The sequence below is a fragment of the Oncorhynchus clarkii genome, chromosome 10 (assembly GCF_045791955.1).
Source record: "Oncorhynchus clarkii lewisi isolate Uvic-CL-2024 chromosome 10, UVic_Ocla_1.0, whole genome shotgun sequence".
NCBI classification, from domain to species: domain Eukaryota; kingdom Metazoa; phylum Chordata; class Actinopteri; order Salmoniformes; family Salmonidae; genus Oncorhynchus; species Oncorhynchus clarkii.
In genome coordinates, this window is record NC_092156.1 from 70,282,248 (window position 1) to 70,302,082 (window position 19,835).

General features: G+C 42.5%; 1 protein-coding gene across 1 annotated transcript in view; it reads left to right on the forward strand.

The window, feature by feature from the left end:
* The window catches only part of LOC139419109 (TBC1 domain containing kinase), a 60,682-nt gene extending 42,062 nt beyond the window's left edge, over window positions 1–18,620 (forward strand). Inside the window, exons 24-26 of the mRNA XM_071169040.1 lie at window positions 1,066–1,229; window positions 7,613–7,772; window positions 18,223–18,620. Coding sequence (XP_071025141.1) covers window positions 1,066–1,229; window positions 7,613–7,772; window positions 18,223–18,333 — 435 coding nt within the window. The 3' untranslated portion in view covers window positions 18,334–18,620. The remainder of the gene's footprint in view (window positions 1–1,065; window positions 1,230–7,612; window positions 7,773–18,222) is intronic.
* Window positions 18,621–19,835: the final 1,215 nt, after the last annotated feature.

The window sequence follows — 19,835 nt, forward strand, 5'->3', positions numbered from 1 at the left end:
GGATGTGTTGGTACCATTCTTTATTCATGGCTGTGTTCTTAGGCAAAATTGTGAGTGAGCCCACTCCCTTGGCTGAGAAGCAACCCCAAACATGAATGATCTCAGGATGCTTTACTGTTGGCATGACACAGGACTAATGGTAGTGCTCACCTTGTCTTCTCCGGACAAGCTTTTTTTCCGGATGCCCAAAACAATTGGAAAGGGGATTCATCAGAGAGAATGACTTTGCCCCAGTTCTCAGCAGTCCAATCCCTGTACCTTTTGCAGAATATCAGTCTGTCCCTGATGTTTTTCCTGGAGAGAAGTGGCTTCTTTGCTGCCCTTCTTGACACCAGGCCATCCTCCAAAAGTCTTCGCCTCACTGTGCATGCAGATGCACTCACACCTGCCTGCTGCCATTCCTGAGCAAGCTCTGTACTGGTTGTGCCCCGATCCCGCAGCTGAATCAACTTTAGGAGATGGTCCTGACGCTTGCTGGACTTTCTTGGGCGCCCTGAAGCCTTCTTCACAACAATTGACCTGCTCTCCTTGAAGTTCTTGATGATCTGATAAATGGTTAATTTAGGTGCAATCTTACTGGCAGCAATATCCTTGCCTGTGAAGCCCTTTTTGTGCAAAGCAATGATGACGGCAGGTAACCATGGCTGACAGAGGAAGAACATTGATTCCAAGCACCACCCTCCTTTTGAAGCTTCCAGTCTGTTATTCAAACTCAATCAGCATGACAGAGAGATCTCCAGCCTTATCCTCATCAACACTCACACCTGTGTTAACGAGAGAATAACTGACATGATGTCAGCTGGTCCTTTTGTGGCAGGGCTGAAATGCAGTGGAAATGTTTTTTAGGGATTCAGTTCATTTGATGGCAATTCACTCTTCATAACTGATCACTTTTCATAACATTCTGGAGTATATGCAAATTGCCATCATACAAACTGAGGTAGCAGACTTTGTGAAAATGTAATATTTGTGTCATTCTCAAACCTTTTGGCCACGACTGTATACTGACGATACCAATTCTACCTGAGTGGTCATAATAACTCTCTCTTATCTCCTTCTCTCCAGTCGCGGGAGCCCTTGGCGCTGAGTGACCTGAAAGCCGAGGTGTCCCCCCGTATCTCAGCCGAGGACCTCATTGACCTGTGTGAGCTGTCGGTGGGGGGTCAAACCAAGAGGAGCAAGGCCAGCAAGCCAAAGATCCTTGCCGTCGACATCCGCAGCATCGAGGAGTATCCTTGTGTGTGTGTGTGTGTGTGTGTGTGTGTGTGTGTGTGTGTGTGTGTGTGTGTGTGTGTGTGTGTGTGTGTGTGTGTGTGTGTGTGTGTGTGTGTGTGTGTGTGTGTGTGTGTGTGTGTGTGAGAGAGGGGAATTAATCAATCAATCGATCGGTTCAATTAATGAAGCCTTTTCTACATCAGCACATTAAGCAGTTGGCACAAAGTGCTTTTACAATAAAACCGACCTCGACCCCAAAGAGCAAGCACAGCAGAGACGGAGGTCTTCAGGGCAGATGATTAAAATATGCCTCTTCTTCTACCCCCGGGCTGTTTTGTGTTAGCACAGCACCACATAGAGAGACGAGAGCCCAAGTGTTCTGTTTTACTTTGAAGGGGAATTTATAGCATGTTGTCATATAAGACGAGTCCTACTGTACCTCTTTTGAATAAATGCACGTGTTATTGGCCTCGGCTATGTCTCCAGAGAAGGGATCGCTACTGAAATATGCTTTTCACCTTCAGGCTGTATTGGTGTTGTGCAGTACCACCACCAGTACAGTGTGTGTGTGTGTGTGTGTGTGTGTGTGTGTGTGTGTGTGTTTGGCTTGCATGTAGCTTTTAGCTCCATCAAGACTGATCTACTCCATTCACACACTGCTAGTACACCGTCTTAGAAATATTTTATGTTGGTTCAGTTCAGCCATGGCTTTGTGCAGAGTTTACATTGGCTGTGTATATGACTGGTCCTGTGTTCAAGAACTGGCTTGCCTTCTGTGCTCTCCTCTATCTGGCTGAGGAGAGTATGGAGGTCTGGAGTGTTAGCTACTGCGTCAAATCAAACTTTATTTGCCACATGCGCTGAATACAGCAAGTGTAGACTTTACCGTGAAATGCTTACTTACAAGCCCTTAACCAACAGAGCAGTTCAAGAAGAATAAAATATTTACCAAGTAGGCTAAAATTGAAAGTAACACAATAAGGATAACAATAACGAGGCAATATACAGGGGGCAACGGTACCCCTGCACAGTGTGTAGGCTAGTTGAGGTAATCTGTACATGTAGGTGGGGGTGAAGTGACTATGCATAGGTAACAAACAAACAGCGAATAGCAGCAGTGTACGGGGGGGGGGGTGTAATGTAAATTGTCCGGTGGTGATTTTTATGAATTGTTCAGCAGTCTTATGGCTTGGGGGTAGAAGCTGTTGAGGAGCCTTTTGGTCCTAGACTTGACGCTCCAGTACCGCTTGCCGTGCGGTGGCAGAGAAAAAAAGTTTAACTTGGGTGACTGGAGTCTCTGACAATTTTATGGGCTTTCCTCTTATTATATAGGTCCTGGAAGGCAGGAAGCTTGGCCCCAATGATGTACTGGGCCGTTCGCACTACCCTCTGTTACGCCTTACGGTCAGATGCCGAGCAGTTGCCATACCAGGCGGTGATGCAACCGGTCAGGATGCTCTCGATGATGCAGCTGTAAAACCTTTTGAGAATATGGGGGCCCATGCCAAATCTTTTCAGTCTCGTGAGGGGGAAAAGGTTTTGTTATGCCCTCTTCACGACTGTCCTGGTATGTTTGGCCCATGATAGTTCGTTGGTGATGTGTACACCAAGGAACTTGAAACTCTCGACCTACTCCAATACAGCCCAGTCGATGTTAATGGGGGCCTGTTCGGCCCGCCTTTTACTGTAGTCCAAGATCAGCTCCTTTGTCTTACCCACATTGAGGGGGAGGTTGTTGTCCTGGCACCACACTGCCAGTTCTCTGACCTCCTCCCTATAAGCCGTCTCATCGTTGTTGGTGATCAGGCCTATCACTGTCCTGTCATCAGCAAACTTAATGATGGTTTGGCCACGCAGTCGTGGGTGAACAGCGAATACAGAAGGACTAAGTACACACCCCTGTGGGGCCCCACGGTCTGGACCTGAGGAGTATCCATTCTGCCTGCTTATTAGCTACCGCATAGCCTGTTAGCCACCTCATGTTAGCCACCTGCTAGCCTGTTAGCCACCTGCTAGCCTGTTAGCCACCTGCTAGCCTGTTAGCCACCTGCTAGCCTGTTAGCCACCTGCTAGCCTGTTAGCTGTCTGCTAGCCTGTTAGCTGTCTGTTAGCCACCTGCTAGCCTGTTAGCCACCTGCTAGCCTGTTAGCCACCTACTAGCAAAAACAACTTGTGTGGGCAAAAGTTACAAAACCGCCACTGGATGGGAGGTTCATGGGTTAACTGAAAAACATTTGGACTTTTTTGTCACAGGGTGGAGAATACCTGTGAAATTCATATATCAGAAGTGTGAGATGGACTAATATGTTCTGCTGATTGGAGAAGCTGCTTTTGTCTTCGGGTTGTGAATTGACCTTGTACAAGGTAACATTGTTGAAGTCCTTGGAGTAATTCTTCAAGAAAAACATCCAGCCCTATCACTGGGTGTGAACACATCTGGCACATTTGACAGCCAATGGACAAAGTTACCCTGGATAAGAGCGTGCTAAGAAAATAAGGTGAGTGAATGTGCAGGGGGTTAGATGTGAATATGCAGGGGGTTAGATCTGATTAGAAGTCCAACTTAACCTCTGGTTATAATTACATAGAGTTACCCAGACACATTTTTTATTTACGTTTCTTTACCTTTCTTGGAAGAAAGAAAAGGCAGACTCCTTAAGTGGGATGTGATTTCTTTCCTCGGCAGGTGTGGCTGAATTATTGATTAATGTGTGTGTGTGTATGACACAGCTTAACACACACTCCCCCGTGGATACACCTGATAAGTCCCTTAGATTAAAAATGGGTTGCCAGAATCAATAACCTAGTAATCCATCTTGGCTATTCATAAAAGTGCAATATCACAAAACAAAAACAGTTTGTCTGCACAGATGGACTGTTTGTTTTCTTCTAGTTCTATTTCCCTGACAGTTGTTCAGTTTATCAGGAGTAGACTTTTCAGCGCTAAGTAACCAATACTCTTTCATCTTAAAAGTGAGCCACTCTCTCAAGAGTCATCGTCAGAGGTCAGTGGAATGATAATTGTTTTAGGGGGAGTTAAAAGTCCATTAATCAGAGGGGGATTAGGGGGAATACCTGGCAACCGTCCTCCCTCAGACAAAGTCCTCTCCATTCTATAGAGTCCTGATAGACAGCGGTTCCCAGGGCTCCTGACCCTGAATAACAAAAAGGGCATTGGGCCACTTAGAGCTGGCTACCCTGCATTGTGATGATTCTGAGATAAAATACAGTGTTGGGTCTCCAGTTGGTCACAAAGTTATTCAATTGATCACACTAATCCTGTGTTTTACTAGTGGTTGGTTTCCATGCCTGCATATATTCAAGAATGTAAATGATAATTGAACAGAGTACCAGATTTCAGACTGTAGCTACCTTTTTAAGTAGTTAGTGCACAGCTGTTTTAAACAACAGTTGTGTGGACTACCTTACATTTAAGGGTTCTAGAGCAAAGATTCAGTAATTCAAGTTAAATTGACTAAAGTGAAATATGTCAGCATGTATAATGGCCTCTCTCTTCCCAGGAATAATTTAGTACGTGGCCTAAAGTGCTTCAGGAAAGCAGACGAGCACCGTTCGTCTTAAAATTATCTAGCAATAATGTCGATAACTACACTCGGAAACGGAGCAAGCCAGATAATGATTATTAAATTATACAAATATATTTTTTGTTTTTCTCTCTGGCTCGCTTGTGCCTAGCTTTCACTGTTCCCTCAATACAAGCTGCCTGGCACTCAGCAGATAGCTAACACTGTTCCCTCAGCACGAGCTGCCTGGCACTCAGCAGATAGCTAACACTGTTCCCTTGGCAGATAGCGAACACTGTTCCCTCTGCGAGAGCTGCCTGGCGCTCAGCAGATAGCTAACACTGTTCCCTCAGCGCGAGCTGCCTGGCACTCAGCAGATAACTAACACTGTTCTCTCAGCGTGAGCTGCCTGGCACTCAGCACATAGCTAACACTGTTCTCTCAGCGTGAGCTGCCTGGCACTCAGCAGATAGCTAACACTGTTCCCCCAGCGCGAGCTGCCTGGCACTCAGCAGATAGCTAACACTGTTCTCTCAGCGTGAGCTGCCTGGCACTCAGCAGATAGCTAACACTGTTCCCTCAGCGCGAGCTGCCTGGCACTCAGCAGATAGCTAACACTGTTCCCTCGGTCAGTGCGAGCTGCATGGCACTCAGCAGATAGCTAACACTGTTCCCTCGGCAGATAGCTAACACTGTTCCCTCGGCAGATAGCTAACACTGTTCCCTCGGCAGATAGCTAACACTGTTCCCTCGGCAGATAGCTAACACTGTTCCCTCGGCAGATAGCTAACACTGTTCCCTCGGCAGATAGCTAACACTGTTCCCTCGGCAGATAGCTAACACTGTTCCCTCAGTGCGAGCTGCCTGGCACTCAGCAGATAGCTAACACTGTTCCCTCAGTGCGAGCTGCCTGGCGCTCAGCAGATAGCTAACACTGTTCCCTCGGCAGATAGCTAACACTGTTCCCTCAGCGCGAGCTGCCTGGCACTCAGCAGATAGCTAACACTGTTCCCTCAGTGCGAGCTGCCTGGCACTCAGCAGAGCTTAACAAACATATTGTCTTTTGTTTTCTTTCTTTCCACTCATTATGTAAATGTAAGCACTCTTCCAGTTCCCACCCTCCCTGTCCTCCTCCCATTCACCCATCCCCTCACCCGAGATTGAGTTATTACTTTAATTTGCCTGGCTCATGATATTCCTGGAGTCTGTTTTTGGCAGCCAGAGCAGCTGCTGTAGAAACTTCTGGTAGACTCTGTTAGGCTGACAGACCAAGACAGACCCCCTGTCTCAAGTTCACCTCAGACAGACAATGACATGCACACATTAAATTATTACACTCTGGGTAGGGGGTGGTCATTGGGGGGATGCACTGTATGCTGTGATGCACTGTATGCTGTGATGCACTGTATGCTGTGATGCACTGTATAGTGTACTGTGTCCATGATTGCACTTACCCAGAAGGTATTTTTTAATCAGTGATCTTGTATTGTCTTGTAGTATTCATTATGCATGACTAAACATAGGTGGATAAATGATTGATTTAAAGATTTCTTTAGTCACTCAATCATTTCCCATATTGTGGACATCAAGCATATTTTACACCCAATTGTGCACAGACATTTTAAGTGATACCTGCAATGAATCTGATTGGAGCAAGCAAGCTACCATGGTCTTGGTGTATTAGCTAGCCCTCGACAGGCCTAGTCCACTATAGATCCCTGTATTTTATAATAGACAGACCGTGTGAACACATGGCCTGGAGATGTATTGCTCTGTAATTTGAATCGACTGCATTCGGAGCCTGAGATTCATCACCGTGCCAGAGTCCCAAATCATATCCAGTTGCTCTGTTTTAGGCCCATAACCGTGAAACTGCAGTCTGTGGGACATTTCCCTCCACTCAGTCATGTTCCATTACTGCAGCAGTGTTAAACAGACTTTTATCAGGATGAGGGATTGGAAACAGTTTCTGTCTCCCTATCCCCACACTGTAAAAAATATCACAAGGTAATGATTTGACATACAATTGTAAGGCAACCAGCTGCAATACGATTAAGAGTTTTTTTCTACAAAATTTTCCACACAAAGTTTTTGTTGAGTTTGCTCAACAACATTATTTTTTTTAAACTCACAATCTTATTGCTGCTGGTTGCCATAAAATTGTGCGTTGAATCAACATTATTTATTTAGAAAATTACAGTGCACGTGATACATGTAAAACACTTGCAGAACCTTTAAGAAGTTAAAAGTTAACTTGTGAAATGAGGTAACAGTTTAGCTGAACAGCACTATACTGTAGTGTAAGAATCCACATCAGATGTTCATACACATAGTGGTATGCAGGGATTTAAACACTGTCATGGAGCACACTGTATCACTACTGAATGCTAATAGAATTAATGAATGATTTATGATGTGGTTCTAATCATAGCCACGGGAAGTAGGGGTGCCGAGAGTGCTACAGCACCCCCTGAAAAATCACATTTATTAATTATTATTATATAACAAAAATCACAAAAGTAATGCACTGGGCCTTTAATAGTCCTGTATTAGCGGACCAATATAGCCATCTGCAGCACGGGCAAACCAAACCCCCCCCCCATGGAAGAAGAAAATCACAGCACCCCCACCCCTAAACCACTTCCCGCGGCTATGGTTATAATGCAGTGTTTGACATATGCATGTATGGCCCTCTTCTAATGACTTATTGGTCACCCTAAGTTATTGAGGACATCTGAGATAATCTCAATGTATTCCCATCTCATAATGTTCCTGACTTCATCAGCCATCTAAAAAGACACTTTAATACCATAAAGACTTTACTTAGACTGGTGTACATTTTACAGCGTTGTCACTTAACCCAGGGTGTCCAGCTTCGGCCGAGGCCACATCTCGGGAAGCATCAGCATCCCCTACAGCACGGCGTTCTCTCCGGATGGGGAGCTGGTGCAGTGTCCCGCCACCGGCACCCTCCAGAGCTTCAGGGGACGTGTCATCGTGGTCATCAGCCACGCCATGAAGAGCGCCGCCATGGTGAGAGAAAACACACACGCGTTTAGTGATACACAGACATGCATGCATGAATGCAAATGCACACACATTGAACCTTTTTATTCATGCGGGGAAGTCCCATTGAGACCAATTTCTCTTTTACAAGGGAGCCCTGATTCACAAGTGCATGCATCTGCACACACACATGTATGCATGTGCACCTACGCACACACATGTGTGCACACAACACACACACTGTGTCTGCAGCTAGGACGGTTAACTTGCACAATGAGCAATTCAATTTATTCCACCTAAAAGTTCAACAAGCCAGACTGTTTTGTTTCAATTAGGCTCATATTCCGTTCCTCCACAGACCTCCACTCTAAGTCATATGGAAGTCATGGATTGTTCAATCAGACAGGAGTCCAGTTTGTGTTCTTCCCACTGAAATCAGTTCACCTCGTCTATGCTGCATTCAGCTGTTTCTGGGGCAAAGCTATTTGCTGTCTTCTCAGCATATTTGTGAACTGTAATTGAAGTGAATCACCATTTTTCCAAATTAAGCATAAAAGCATGATTTGGTTCTGTTTTTCGCTGTATGTAATAATAAATGATAGTCACATTGCTATAAAAAAAAAGCATTCTTAGTTCAATTCACCTCGGTATATTCCATATTTAGGTTAATTCACCTCGGTATAATCCATATTTAGTTTAATTCACCTCGGTATAATCCATATTTAGTTTAATTCACCTCGGTATAATCCATATTTAGTTGAATTCACCTCGGTATAATCCATATTTAGTTGAATTCCCCTTGGTATAATCCATATTTAGTTGTAATTCTCCTCTGTATAATCCATATTTAGGTTAATTTACCTCAGTATAATCCATATTTAGGTTAATTTACCTCGGTATAATCCATATTTAGGTTAATTCCCCTCGGTATAATCCATATTTAGGTTAATTCCCCTCGGTATAATCCATATTTAGGTGAATTCCCCTCGGTATAATCCATATTTAGTTTAATTCCCCTCGGTATAATCCATATTTAGGTTAATTCCCCTCGGTATAATCCATATTTAGGTTAATTATTCTCGGTATAATCCATATTTAGGTTAATTCCCCTCGGTATAATCCATATTTAGTTTAATTCCCCTCGGTATAATCCATATTTAGGTTAATTCCCCTCGGTATAATCCATATTTAGGTTAATTCCCCTCGGTATAATCCATATTTAGGTTCATTCCCCTTGGTATAATCCATATTTAGGTTAATTATTCTCGGTATAATCCATATTTAGGTTAATTATTCTCGGTATAATCCATATTTAGGTTAATTATTCTCGGTATAATCCATATTTAGTTGAATTCCCCTTGGTATAATCCATATTTAGTTGTAATTCTCCTCTGTATAATCCATATTTAGGTTAATTCACCTCGGTATAATCCATATTTAGGTTAATTCACCTCGGTATAATCCATATTTAGTTTAATTCCCCTCGGTATAATCCATATTTAGGTTAATTCACCTCGGTATAATCCATATTTAGGTTAATTCCCCTCGGTATAATCCATATTTAGTTTAATTCCCCTCGGTATAATCCATATTTAGGTTAATTCCCCTCGGTATAATCCATATTTAGGTTAATTCCCCTCTGTATAATCCATATTTAGGTTAATTATTCTCGGTATAATCCATATTTAGGTTAATTCACCTTGGTATAATCCATATTTAGGTTAATTCACCTCGGTATAATCCATATTTAGGTTAATTCACCTCGGTATAATCCATATTTAGGTTAATTCACCTCGGTATAATCCATATTTAGGTTAATTCACCTCGGTATAATCCATATTTAGGTTAATTCACCTCGGTATAATCCATATTTAGGTTAATTCCCCTCGGTATAATCCATATTTAGGTTAATTCCCCTCGGTATAATCCATATTTAGGTTAATTCCCCTCGGTATAATCCATATTTAGGTTAATTCCCCTCGGTATAATCCATATTTAGGTTCATTCCCCTTGGTATAATCCATATTTAGGTTCATTCCCCTCGGTATAATCCATATTTAGGTTCATTCACCTCGGTATAATCCATATTTAGGTTAATTCCCCTCGGTATAATCCATATTTAGGTTAATTCCCCTCGGTATAATCCATATTTAGGTTAATTCCCCTCCGTATAATCCATCAAATCAGAATAGTACACCTGAACACCTTACAAATCTATTAGGCTACATGTACTGCAGGTTTAGATATGATTCATGTGGCTATTATTCAGATATAATAACACACATATGAGCCTTAGTTTCCGGAATTGACCTTATTAATGAGCTATCATTTCGAAAACACCTTGCATCACCTTGCATCTCTTCTTGGCATTTGGCCCCAAGATGACAGTTGGCCTCTTTCGAAGGTTGGCCTTCTTGCCTTGGAAGCCCCAGTTCAGGGGGTATAGTTCTGATCCTCTCAGATCCACACAGAGGGCTTTAAGAGGGGATATCTGGGATGTCATAAGTCCTTAGGTCAGCGCACAGCGTCACATGAACCAGTATCTGTGCATTAGAGACCTCTCTAACGCCCAGGAAGCTCAGATTCAAACTCCCATTAACCAGCTCTGCAAGCGTTATGTCAAAATATGTTTGTTGATCACCAAATATGTAGTTTCTTCTTCATTTACTTCCGTTACGGCCGGTATGTACTTCCAAAAAGAGAGAATGAGTTAATTATTTGTGGGGTCTAGCATAGAGGTCGACCGATTTATGATTTTTCAACACCGATAACGATTATTGGAGGACCAAAAAAGCTGCTACCGCTTAATCGGCCAATTTTTATTTATATATATATATTTGTAATAATGACAATTACAACAATACTGTATAAACAATAAACACTTATTTTAACTTAATGTAATACATCAATAAAATCAATTTAGTCACAAATAAATAATGAAACATGTTCAATTTGGTTTAAATAATGCAAAAACAAAGTGTTGGAGAAGAAAGTAAAAGTGCAATATGTGCCATGTAAAAAAGCTAACGTTTAAGTTCCTTGCTCAGAACATGAGAACATGAACACTGTTTGAGGTTGTGGACAAGTGTCTTTTATACTGATAACAAGTTCAAACAGGTGCCAATAATACAGGTAACGAGTGGAGGACAGAGGAGCCTCTTAAAGAAGAAGTTACAGAGAGCCAGAAATCTTGCTTGTTTGTAGGTGACCAAATACTTATTTTCCACCATAATTTGCAAATAAATTCATAAAAAATCCTACAATGTGATTTTCTGGATTTTATTTTCTCATTTTGTCTGTCATAGTTGAAGTGTACCTATGATGAAAATTACAGGCCTCTCTCATCTTTAAGTGGGAGAACTTGCATAATTGGTGGCTGACTAAATACTTTTTTGCCCCACTGTATGAAAGCTGGTGGTTCCTTTTAACATGAGTCTTCAATATTCCCAGGTAAGAAGTTTTAGGTTGTAGTTATTATTGGACTATTTCTCTCTATACCATTTTGTATTTCATATACCTTTTGACTATTGGTACTTTAGTATTGCCAGCCTAATCTCGGGAGTTGATAGGCTTGAAGTCATAAACAGCACAATGCTTGAAGCATTGCGAAGAGCTGCTGGCAAACGCAGTAAAGTGCTGTTTGAATGAATGCTTACGAGCCTGCTGCTGCCTACCACCGCTCAGTCAGACTGCTCTATCAAATCATAGACTTAATTATAATATAATAACACACAGAAATATGAGCCTTAATTTCCGGATTTGACCTTATTAATGAGCTATCATTTCGAAAACAAAATGTTTATTCTTTCAGTGAAATACGGAACCGTTCTGTATTTTATCTAATGGGTGGCATCCATAAGTCTAAATATTGCTGTTACATTGCACAACCTTCAATGTTATGTCATAATTGCGTAAAATTCTGGCAAATTAGTTTGCAACGAGCCAGGTGGCCAAAACTGTTGCATATACCCTGACTGCGTGCAATGAACGCAAGAGAAGTGACACAATTTCCCTAGTTTAATATTGCCTGCTAACATGAATTTATTTTAAACTAAATATGCAGGTTTAAAAATATATACTTGTGTATTGATTTTAAGAAAGGCGTTGATGTTTATGGTTAGGTACACATTGGTGCAACGACAGTGCTTTTTTTGCGAATGAGCTTGTTAAATCACTCGTTTGGTGAAGTAGGCTGTGATTCAATGATAAATGAACAGGCACAGCATCGATTATATGCAACACAGGACAAGCTAGATAAACTAGTATTATCATCAACCATGTGTAGTTAACTAGTGATTATGTTAAGATTGATTGTTTTTTATAAGATACGTTTAATGCTAGCTAGCACCTTACCTTGGCTCCTTGCTGCACTCGCATAACAGGTAGTCAGCCTGCCGTGCAGTCTCCTGGTGGAGTGCAATGTAATCGGCCATGATCTGTGTCCAAAAATGCAGATTACCGATTGTTTTGAAATCTTGAAATCGGCCCTAATTAATCGGCCATTCCGATAAATCGGTCGACCTCTAGTCTAGCGGCCCTCATCCCCTTTTTGTAGCTGTTAATGACCCGTTTGAAAAGGTGAGAGACGATACTTATTCTGAAGTAAGGAAGACAAGTATTCATATTGAAATGAATGGGCAACCTGAATGAACTTAGCCTGTGAACCAGATACTTACCAAACCCTCTGTGTTGACTCTTAGGAAATTGCTGTGTATCTGACCTTCTGTTTAAGAGAGACCAGACCAGTGAGACAGACTGACAGAGATAGTGACAGACAGACAGGCAGACGGACAGGGGGTAGAGTAATCCATTTAGAAGAAATACCACAGACCGCCTTGTCAGTCTGGGGTATATGTGACGTGTGGCTCAAGGTCAGAGGCGAGACGAACTACCGTGATAAAGTCGACACTGGTGTTTCTGCAAAGACAGAGCCCAGTCTGCACAGGCATCTTCCAGCCTTTGTAGCCAATAGAAAAACAACCTGTCAATTTGCAGAGCAGGGAGGATAAAGCCCTGTGCTACAGACGGATACACAGGAATATGGCCTTGTTGCTCTAGATGAAGGCCCTACTGAGCGGCCCTATCTACCTGACGCCACTTCCACTACCTCCTCGCTCCATTTCCTGTCGTCTTATCTTCCCCCACCAGAGCCTACATCCACCTGGATAGTGTGAAAGGCAAACTCTCCTCCTACATAACCTTCCCTTCCTCTTTGTATCCCTCTCTCTTTTTGTCCTTTGCCTCGGCGGTGTATTCATTTGGGATTTAACCATGCATGGATGTTGTGTGTGTCTTAGTCACAGACTTACCGTCGGCTTTGAGCAGAGTGATTACGGCACGGTTACTGGTTTCTCGGGCATCACGACAGGATGAAAGAGAGGGAGCTTTGGACTGTCCTTCTGTTTGGATCCTCGCTTAAACGCTTCCTTAGAATGTGTGTGCTGCTGCAGTCTCGTTGTTGTGAGTTTCCCTCCCTCTTGCTCTCTGATTCGAACTCTCTCGCTATCGTTCCCTCTTTCTCTCCCCCTCTCTCACTCCCTGTTTTCCTTTCCTTTTCCTTCATCAATCTCTTCTACTTATCCTCCCTCTATACATCTTTCGTTCTCTCTCTCTCTCTCTCTGTCTGTCTCTCTGTCTCTCAATTCAATTTGCTTTATTGGCATGACGTAACAATGTACATATTGCCAAAGCTTACTTTGGAGATTTACAATATTAACATAATAAAAATAATAATAATCTATGTTGCTAACGGGACAACAGTAACAACAGAAATCATGGGTCAAAATAACCATATGTTGAACAATAACAATAAGCATAGTGGACATTTGCAGGTTGATTGGTCTGTCAGACACTGTCCCTCATCTTATGGTAGACAACATTGTAGTGTGCTGACAACCCACAGCTCTCTGCGTCCTCCCCCAACAGGACGGGAAGCCTATTCTCATCAAAGAGATATTTTTAACCTTGAATTAGGGTTTCACATTTGGGGAAATGACACACTCTCTCTAATTGTTTTATATTTTTTACATTTTGTCAGGAAGTGCAGCTCTCTCTCAGGTTCTGCTGTTGTGCAGTGGTTGCACATCCTTTCCTCTACAGGGAGCCAGGTTTTCCTGTGTCTACCCTTCTCAATATCAAGGCTGTGCTCACTGATCCTGTACTTTGTCGAGGTTTTTCTAAGGTTTTGATCAGTAACCATGGTCAAGTAGTTAGCCACGGTGTACTGTCGATTTAGGGCCAGATAGCACTGCATTTTGCTTTGTGCTTGTGTTTCCCAATAAGCAATGTAGTTTTGACTGTGTTGTACTTTGTTTTTATCTGATTGATTGGATGTTCTGGTCCTGAGGCTTCAGTGTGTTAGTAGAACAGGTTAGTGAACTCAGTCCCAGGACCAGCTGGATGAGGGGACTCTTTTCTTTGCTCAGCTCTTGGCATTGCAGGACTTAGTAATGATATGAGAGGGGGTCACTGTATTTTAGATGTTTCCAAAACTTAATTGCTCTTTTTTTTAAAAATTATTATTAGTGGAAATTGGCCTAATTCTCTCATCTCTTTCTCTCTGCCGACCATCTGTGTCTCTCTCTTTCTCTCTCCCTGCCACCTCTGTCTCTCTCTCTTTCTCTCTCCCTACCATCTCGATCTCTCTCTTTCTCTCTCCCTACCATCTGTCTCTCTCTCTTTCTCTCTCCCTACCACCTCTGTCTCTCGCTCTCTCTCTCTCCCTACCATCTCTGTCTCTCTCTTTCTCTCTCCCTACCATCTCTGTCTCTCTCTCTTTCTCTCTCCCCACCATCTCTGTCTCTCTCACAGTCACTTTTCCTCCCTTTCTCAATTTCTCTCTGGCTGCTGTAGTTTTTCTTAATGAATGGACAGTTTTGCTTGCCCTTTCCATCCCCAATAATCTGCCCTGTGGCTGGATGGAAGATCTTTTCTCATTTGGAGATTTCAGCTGAAGTCTGCGACAGTCTAGTTTGAGGATATTTAAGAAATTCATTCAGTGTGTGCGTGCTTGTGGGGATTCATACTGTGTGTGTGAAGTCCCCACAAGAATAGTAAACAAACAAAAATGTTGACTAACTGGGGACATTTTGTTAGTTCCCACAACGTCAAATGCTATTTCTATGGGATTTAGGGTTAGGGTTAGAATTAGTGTTAGGGTTAGAATTATGATTAGGGGTAGGAGCTAGGGTTAGTTTTAGGGTTAGGGTTATAATTATGTTTAGGGTTAGGAGCTAGGGTTAGTTTTAGGGTTAGGAGCTAGGGTTAGGTTTTTGGGTTAGGGTAAGAGTTAGGGTTAGGGTTTATGGAAATAGGATTTTGAATGGGACTGAATGTTTTGTCCCCACAAGGTTTAGTGGTGAGGGAATTAAAGCACCTGTGATTCATTCTGGTCGAGAAGATAGAAGATGTAGCGTGTGTGTGTGTGTGTGTGTGTGTGTGTGTGTGTGTGTGTGTGTGTGTGTGTGTATGTGTATATATATATATATATATATATATATATATATATATATATATATATATATATATATACTCTAATGCATTAGTGATGAATGTTTGTTTACTGCCTAGTGTGCTTTCTCTCCCAGTCTCTGGGTGAATTCAAAATGGCACCATATTCCCATAGGGCTCTGGTCAAAAGAAGTGTTCTGTGGTATGTAGGGAATGGGTTCCATTTGGGATGCACCCTATACATGGCTCAGTGAGACTGGAGATGTATAACACATAACTAGGTCTTTCGTCGTCTACTATATCGTTTATGTCTGATAGATATTTTTATTTATTTACCGTCTATTTACAATCGGAACATGCATGAAAACATGACTGTAAATATAACAGTTTATTCATACAGAGACACAAGCCTGCATACATTGGCCTGACATTAATGTATCTTTCGTTATTTACCAAGCAGTGCACTTCCCTGAACCAATTCCAGTGTTTTCTCTGTAATGTTATACTCCAAGGCGTGATGTTTGGTTACTACTTCACCTTGCTTGTTAGTCTCAGCCGTGTTTGTTCTTCTCTCAGCCACTGATAAACGCTAGCAAACAAATTCAACTTGCTAATGCGAGCACCATAGTAGAATCATCTGTTTTATTTGAAAGAATTTGGAGGTTGTCCTCGAGCTACACTAGATACTGTACCTACTGTAGCCAACTGGATGAGACTGGATGTGTTGCAGACAACCTAACCTACAGTAACCAGAGTCTGGGAACAACTTAATTCCCCAGATGTGATGCCATAGATGTGGTGAGCAACACCAGTTGCACCAGGCTCCAGTTCTGGGGAAGTCAGAATTACAAAAAGTGCTATTACAGCATATTTTCAACACAGTGTTGCTCTTATGTTGAAGAAACACGTTTCTCCCTTACCTACATCAGGGCCTGTATCAGATGGTACCTAGATAAGAACCTGTATCAGATGATACCTAGATAAGAACCTGTATCAGATGATACCTAGATAATAACCTGTATCAGATGATTCCTAGATAAGAACCTATATCTGATGATTCCTAGATAAGAACCTGTATCAGATGATACCTAGATAAGAACCTGTATCAGATGATACCTAGATAAGATCCTGTATCAGATGATACCTAGATAAGAACCTGTATCAGATCAAACTTTGTCACATGCTCCGAATACAACAAGTGTAGACTTTACCATGAAATGCAAGCCCTTATCCGACAGTGCAGTTCAAGAAGAGTTAAGAAAATATTTACCAAGTAGACTAAAATAAAAAGTAATAATAAAAAGTAACACAATAAGAATAACAATAACGAGGCTATATACAGGGGGCACTGGTACCGAGTCAGTGTTCGGGGGTACAGGTTAGTTGAGGTAATTTGTACATGTAGGTGGGGGTGAAGTGACTATGCATAGATGATACCTACATCAGGGCCTGTATCAGATGATACCTAGATAAGAACCTGTATCAGATGATACCTAGATCAGGGCCTGTATCAGATGATACCTAGATCAGGGCCTGTATCAGATGATACCTAGATCAGGGCCTGTATCAGATGATACCTAGATCAGGGCCTGTATCAGATGATACCTAGATCAGGGCCTGTATCAGATGATACCTAGATCAGGGCCTGTATCAGATGATACCTAGATCAGGGCCTGTATCAGATGATACCTAGATCAGGGCCTGTATCAGATGATACCTAGATCAGGGCCTGTATCAGATGATACCTAGATCAGGGCCTGTATCAGATGATACCTAGATCAGGGCCTGTATCAGATGATACCTAGATCAGGGCCTGTATCAGATGATACCTAGATCAGGGCCTGTATCAGATGATACCTAGATCAGGGCCTGTATCAGATGATACCTAGATCAGGGCCTGTATCAGATGATACCTAGATCAGGGCCTGTATCAGATGATACCTAGATCAGGGCCTGTATCAGATGATACCTAGATCAGGGCCTGTATCAGATGATACCTAGATCAGGGCCTGTATCAGATGATACCTAGATCAGGGCCTGTATCAGATGATACCTAGATCAGGGCCTGTATCAGATGATACCTACACCAGGGCCTGTATCAGATGATACCTACACCAGGGCCTGTATCAGATGATACCTACACCAGGGCCTGTATCAGATGATACCTACACCAGGGCCTGTATCAGATGATACCTACACCAGGGCCTGTATCAGATGATACCTACACCAGGGCCTGTATCAGATGATACCTACACCAGGGCCTGTATCAGATGATACCTACACCAGGGCCTGTATCAGATGATACCTACACCAGGGCCTGTATCAGATGATACCTACACCAGGGCCTGTATCAGATGATACCTACACCAGGGCCTGTATCAGATGATACCTACACCAGGGCCTGTATCAGATGATACCTACACCAGGGCCTGTATCAGATGATACCTACACCAGGGCCTGTATCAGATGATACCTACACCAGGGCCGCTATCAGATGATACCTACACCAGGGCCGCTATCAGATGATACCTACACCAGGGCCGCTATCAGATGATACCTACACCATTGCCTGTATCAGATGATACCTACACCAGGGCCTGTATCAGATGATACCTACACCAGGGCCGCTATCAGATGATACCTACATCAGGGCCTGCATCAGATGAAAATTGCAGAAACTAGACAACTGCATGTTCTCTAAGTACGCAGAGACCTCCTTTGTCAGTAGGAGCAGTCTTCTTCCTGCACCTTCCTGCTACTTTGTCGAATGTTGTGGTAAATGTTCCATGTTGTTAATGGTTTGCCTTTGTCTTGTTGACCCCCCCCCCCTCCCCTCCAGTTTGATAAATGTTCCATGTTGTTAGTGGTTTGCCTTGGTCTTGTTGACCCCCCCCCACTCCCCTCCAGTTTGATAAATGTTCCATGTTGTTAGTGGTTTGCCTTGGTCTTGTTGACCCCCCTCCCCTCCAGATTGGTAAATGTTCCTCCATGTTGTTAATGGTTTGCCTTCGTCTTGTCTCCCCTCCAGTTTGCGACCCACCTGGTGAAGGTAAACTACCCTCGGGTGACCACCCTGGACGGAGGCATCAACAAGATGAAGCCCACAGGCCTCCTCACTGTCCCCTCCCCCCAGATCTGATCAGAGACCACACCCGCCAGCTGCCAAACAAACTCGGTCCCACCCACACAAACAAAAGTGAACCGCTCATTCATCGTCTACCAACGGGCATTCTTTTTATTTTATTTTAATAAACTTATCGTAACAACAGTTTGAAAATATTTGCTTGTTTTTCTGTATATTGTTTTACATCAAATTATAAAATCTAAATGTAACAGTCCCTCTTTTTTATTCTTACGTTGTACTGTATGTATGTGCTCAGATGTCACAGCATTAAAATGACTGAGATCAGCTTCTCACTGTAGAAAGTGTCTGACTTCTGTTTGCATAAGAGATGAAGGGTGTATCATTTGAAGATAAGGGAAGAGGTCACATTGATAAAATCTTGAGGTCTTCCGTCTCATCATAAAAGAGAACTCAAGGGTTGCGTTGATAGTTGACATACAGGGGGTGTTGCATCAAAAGCATTGTACTACTCACAGTTCATGTCTGCTATCACTGCTCAGTGCATATGTAAGTGTTTTCATGTTAAGATAGTGTATTTACAAAGTTTAATCTTTAAAATCTATTATTACAACCATATGGGCCTCATACTGTAGACACACTAAGCTCACTGTAAACCTAGCTCCATGATAAAAACATATATTGGTTTGACCTCATTCCTGACCCCGTCTACCCTGCGCCTGTGTTTGTCAGCCAGGAATCCCTGTATTATGTACACAGTGAAGGTTATATACAGATTGCATATGTAAGTACTGCAGTCCCTGCAACTCCATTTCTGAACAGAAAGGCAGCATACAGTAGGTGGGATTTGTCCTGTTATGACCCAAATAGATGTCCCAGGGGGCAAAAATGGTAATTTTCTGGTTTTCAACTGACTCACTGGTTGAGAAGACGTCATGCAACTAGGTAAAGATGTACTTTGTGACGAAATGGAGACGTTGTGGGAAAGATATCGTATTTTGGTTGTTATCGAATCTGTTGGTTTTTTTGGTTGCTAAGAAGACGTAAATGTTAAATAAAATGTATTTTATTTTATTAGAATTCTTTGATATGCTGTCCTGGGGGCTGGTCTTGTGGTAGTGCTGTAATACCCTTTGTTCCTGGAGGCAAGGGTTCAATTCCCGGCTGTGACACTTTCTGACCTAGACCCCTTTCTTTAATCTCCCCTACTATCTCAACTACTTCTACCTGTTAGCTGTCAACAAAAACTATGAAATAACCGAAGGAGAATACTTTAAGAGAATGGAATTCATAGGCTAACCTGACCTGCACCTTATCTACTTCCAGATGTTACCAAGTAAAAGTGCCTAGTTTGAATGTAAAAGGGCCATCACTACTTGGTCTGCTTAAAGTAAAATTATTTTCCACACTTTAGTGTATATTTACAGTAGCCTATGTTATTCAGCAACCCTTTTCCATCAGCAGAGGGCCTCACACAGGTATGAGGAGCTATAGGAGGATGGGATCATTGTAAAGACTGCAGTAAATGGAATGCCATAAAACACATGAAAAATAAAAAC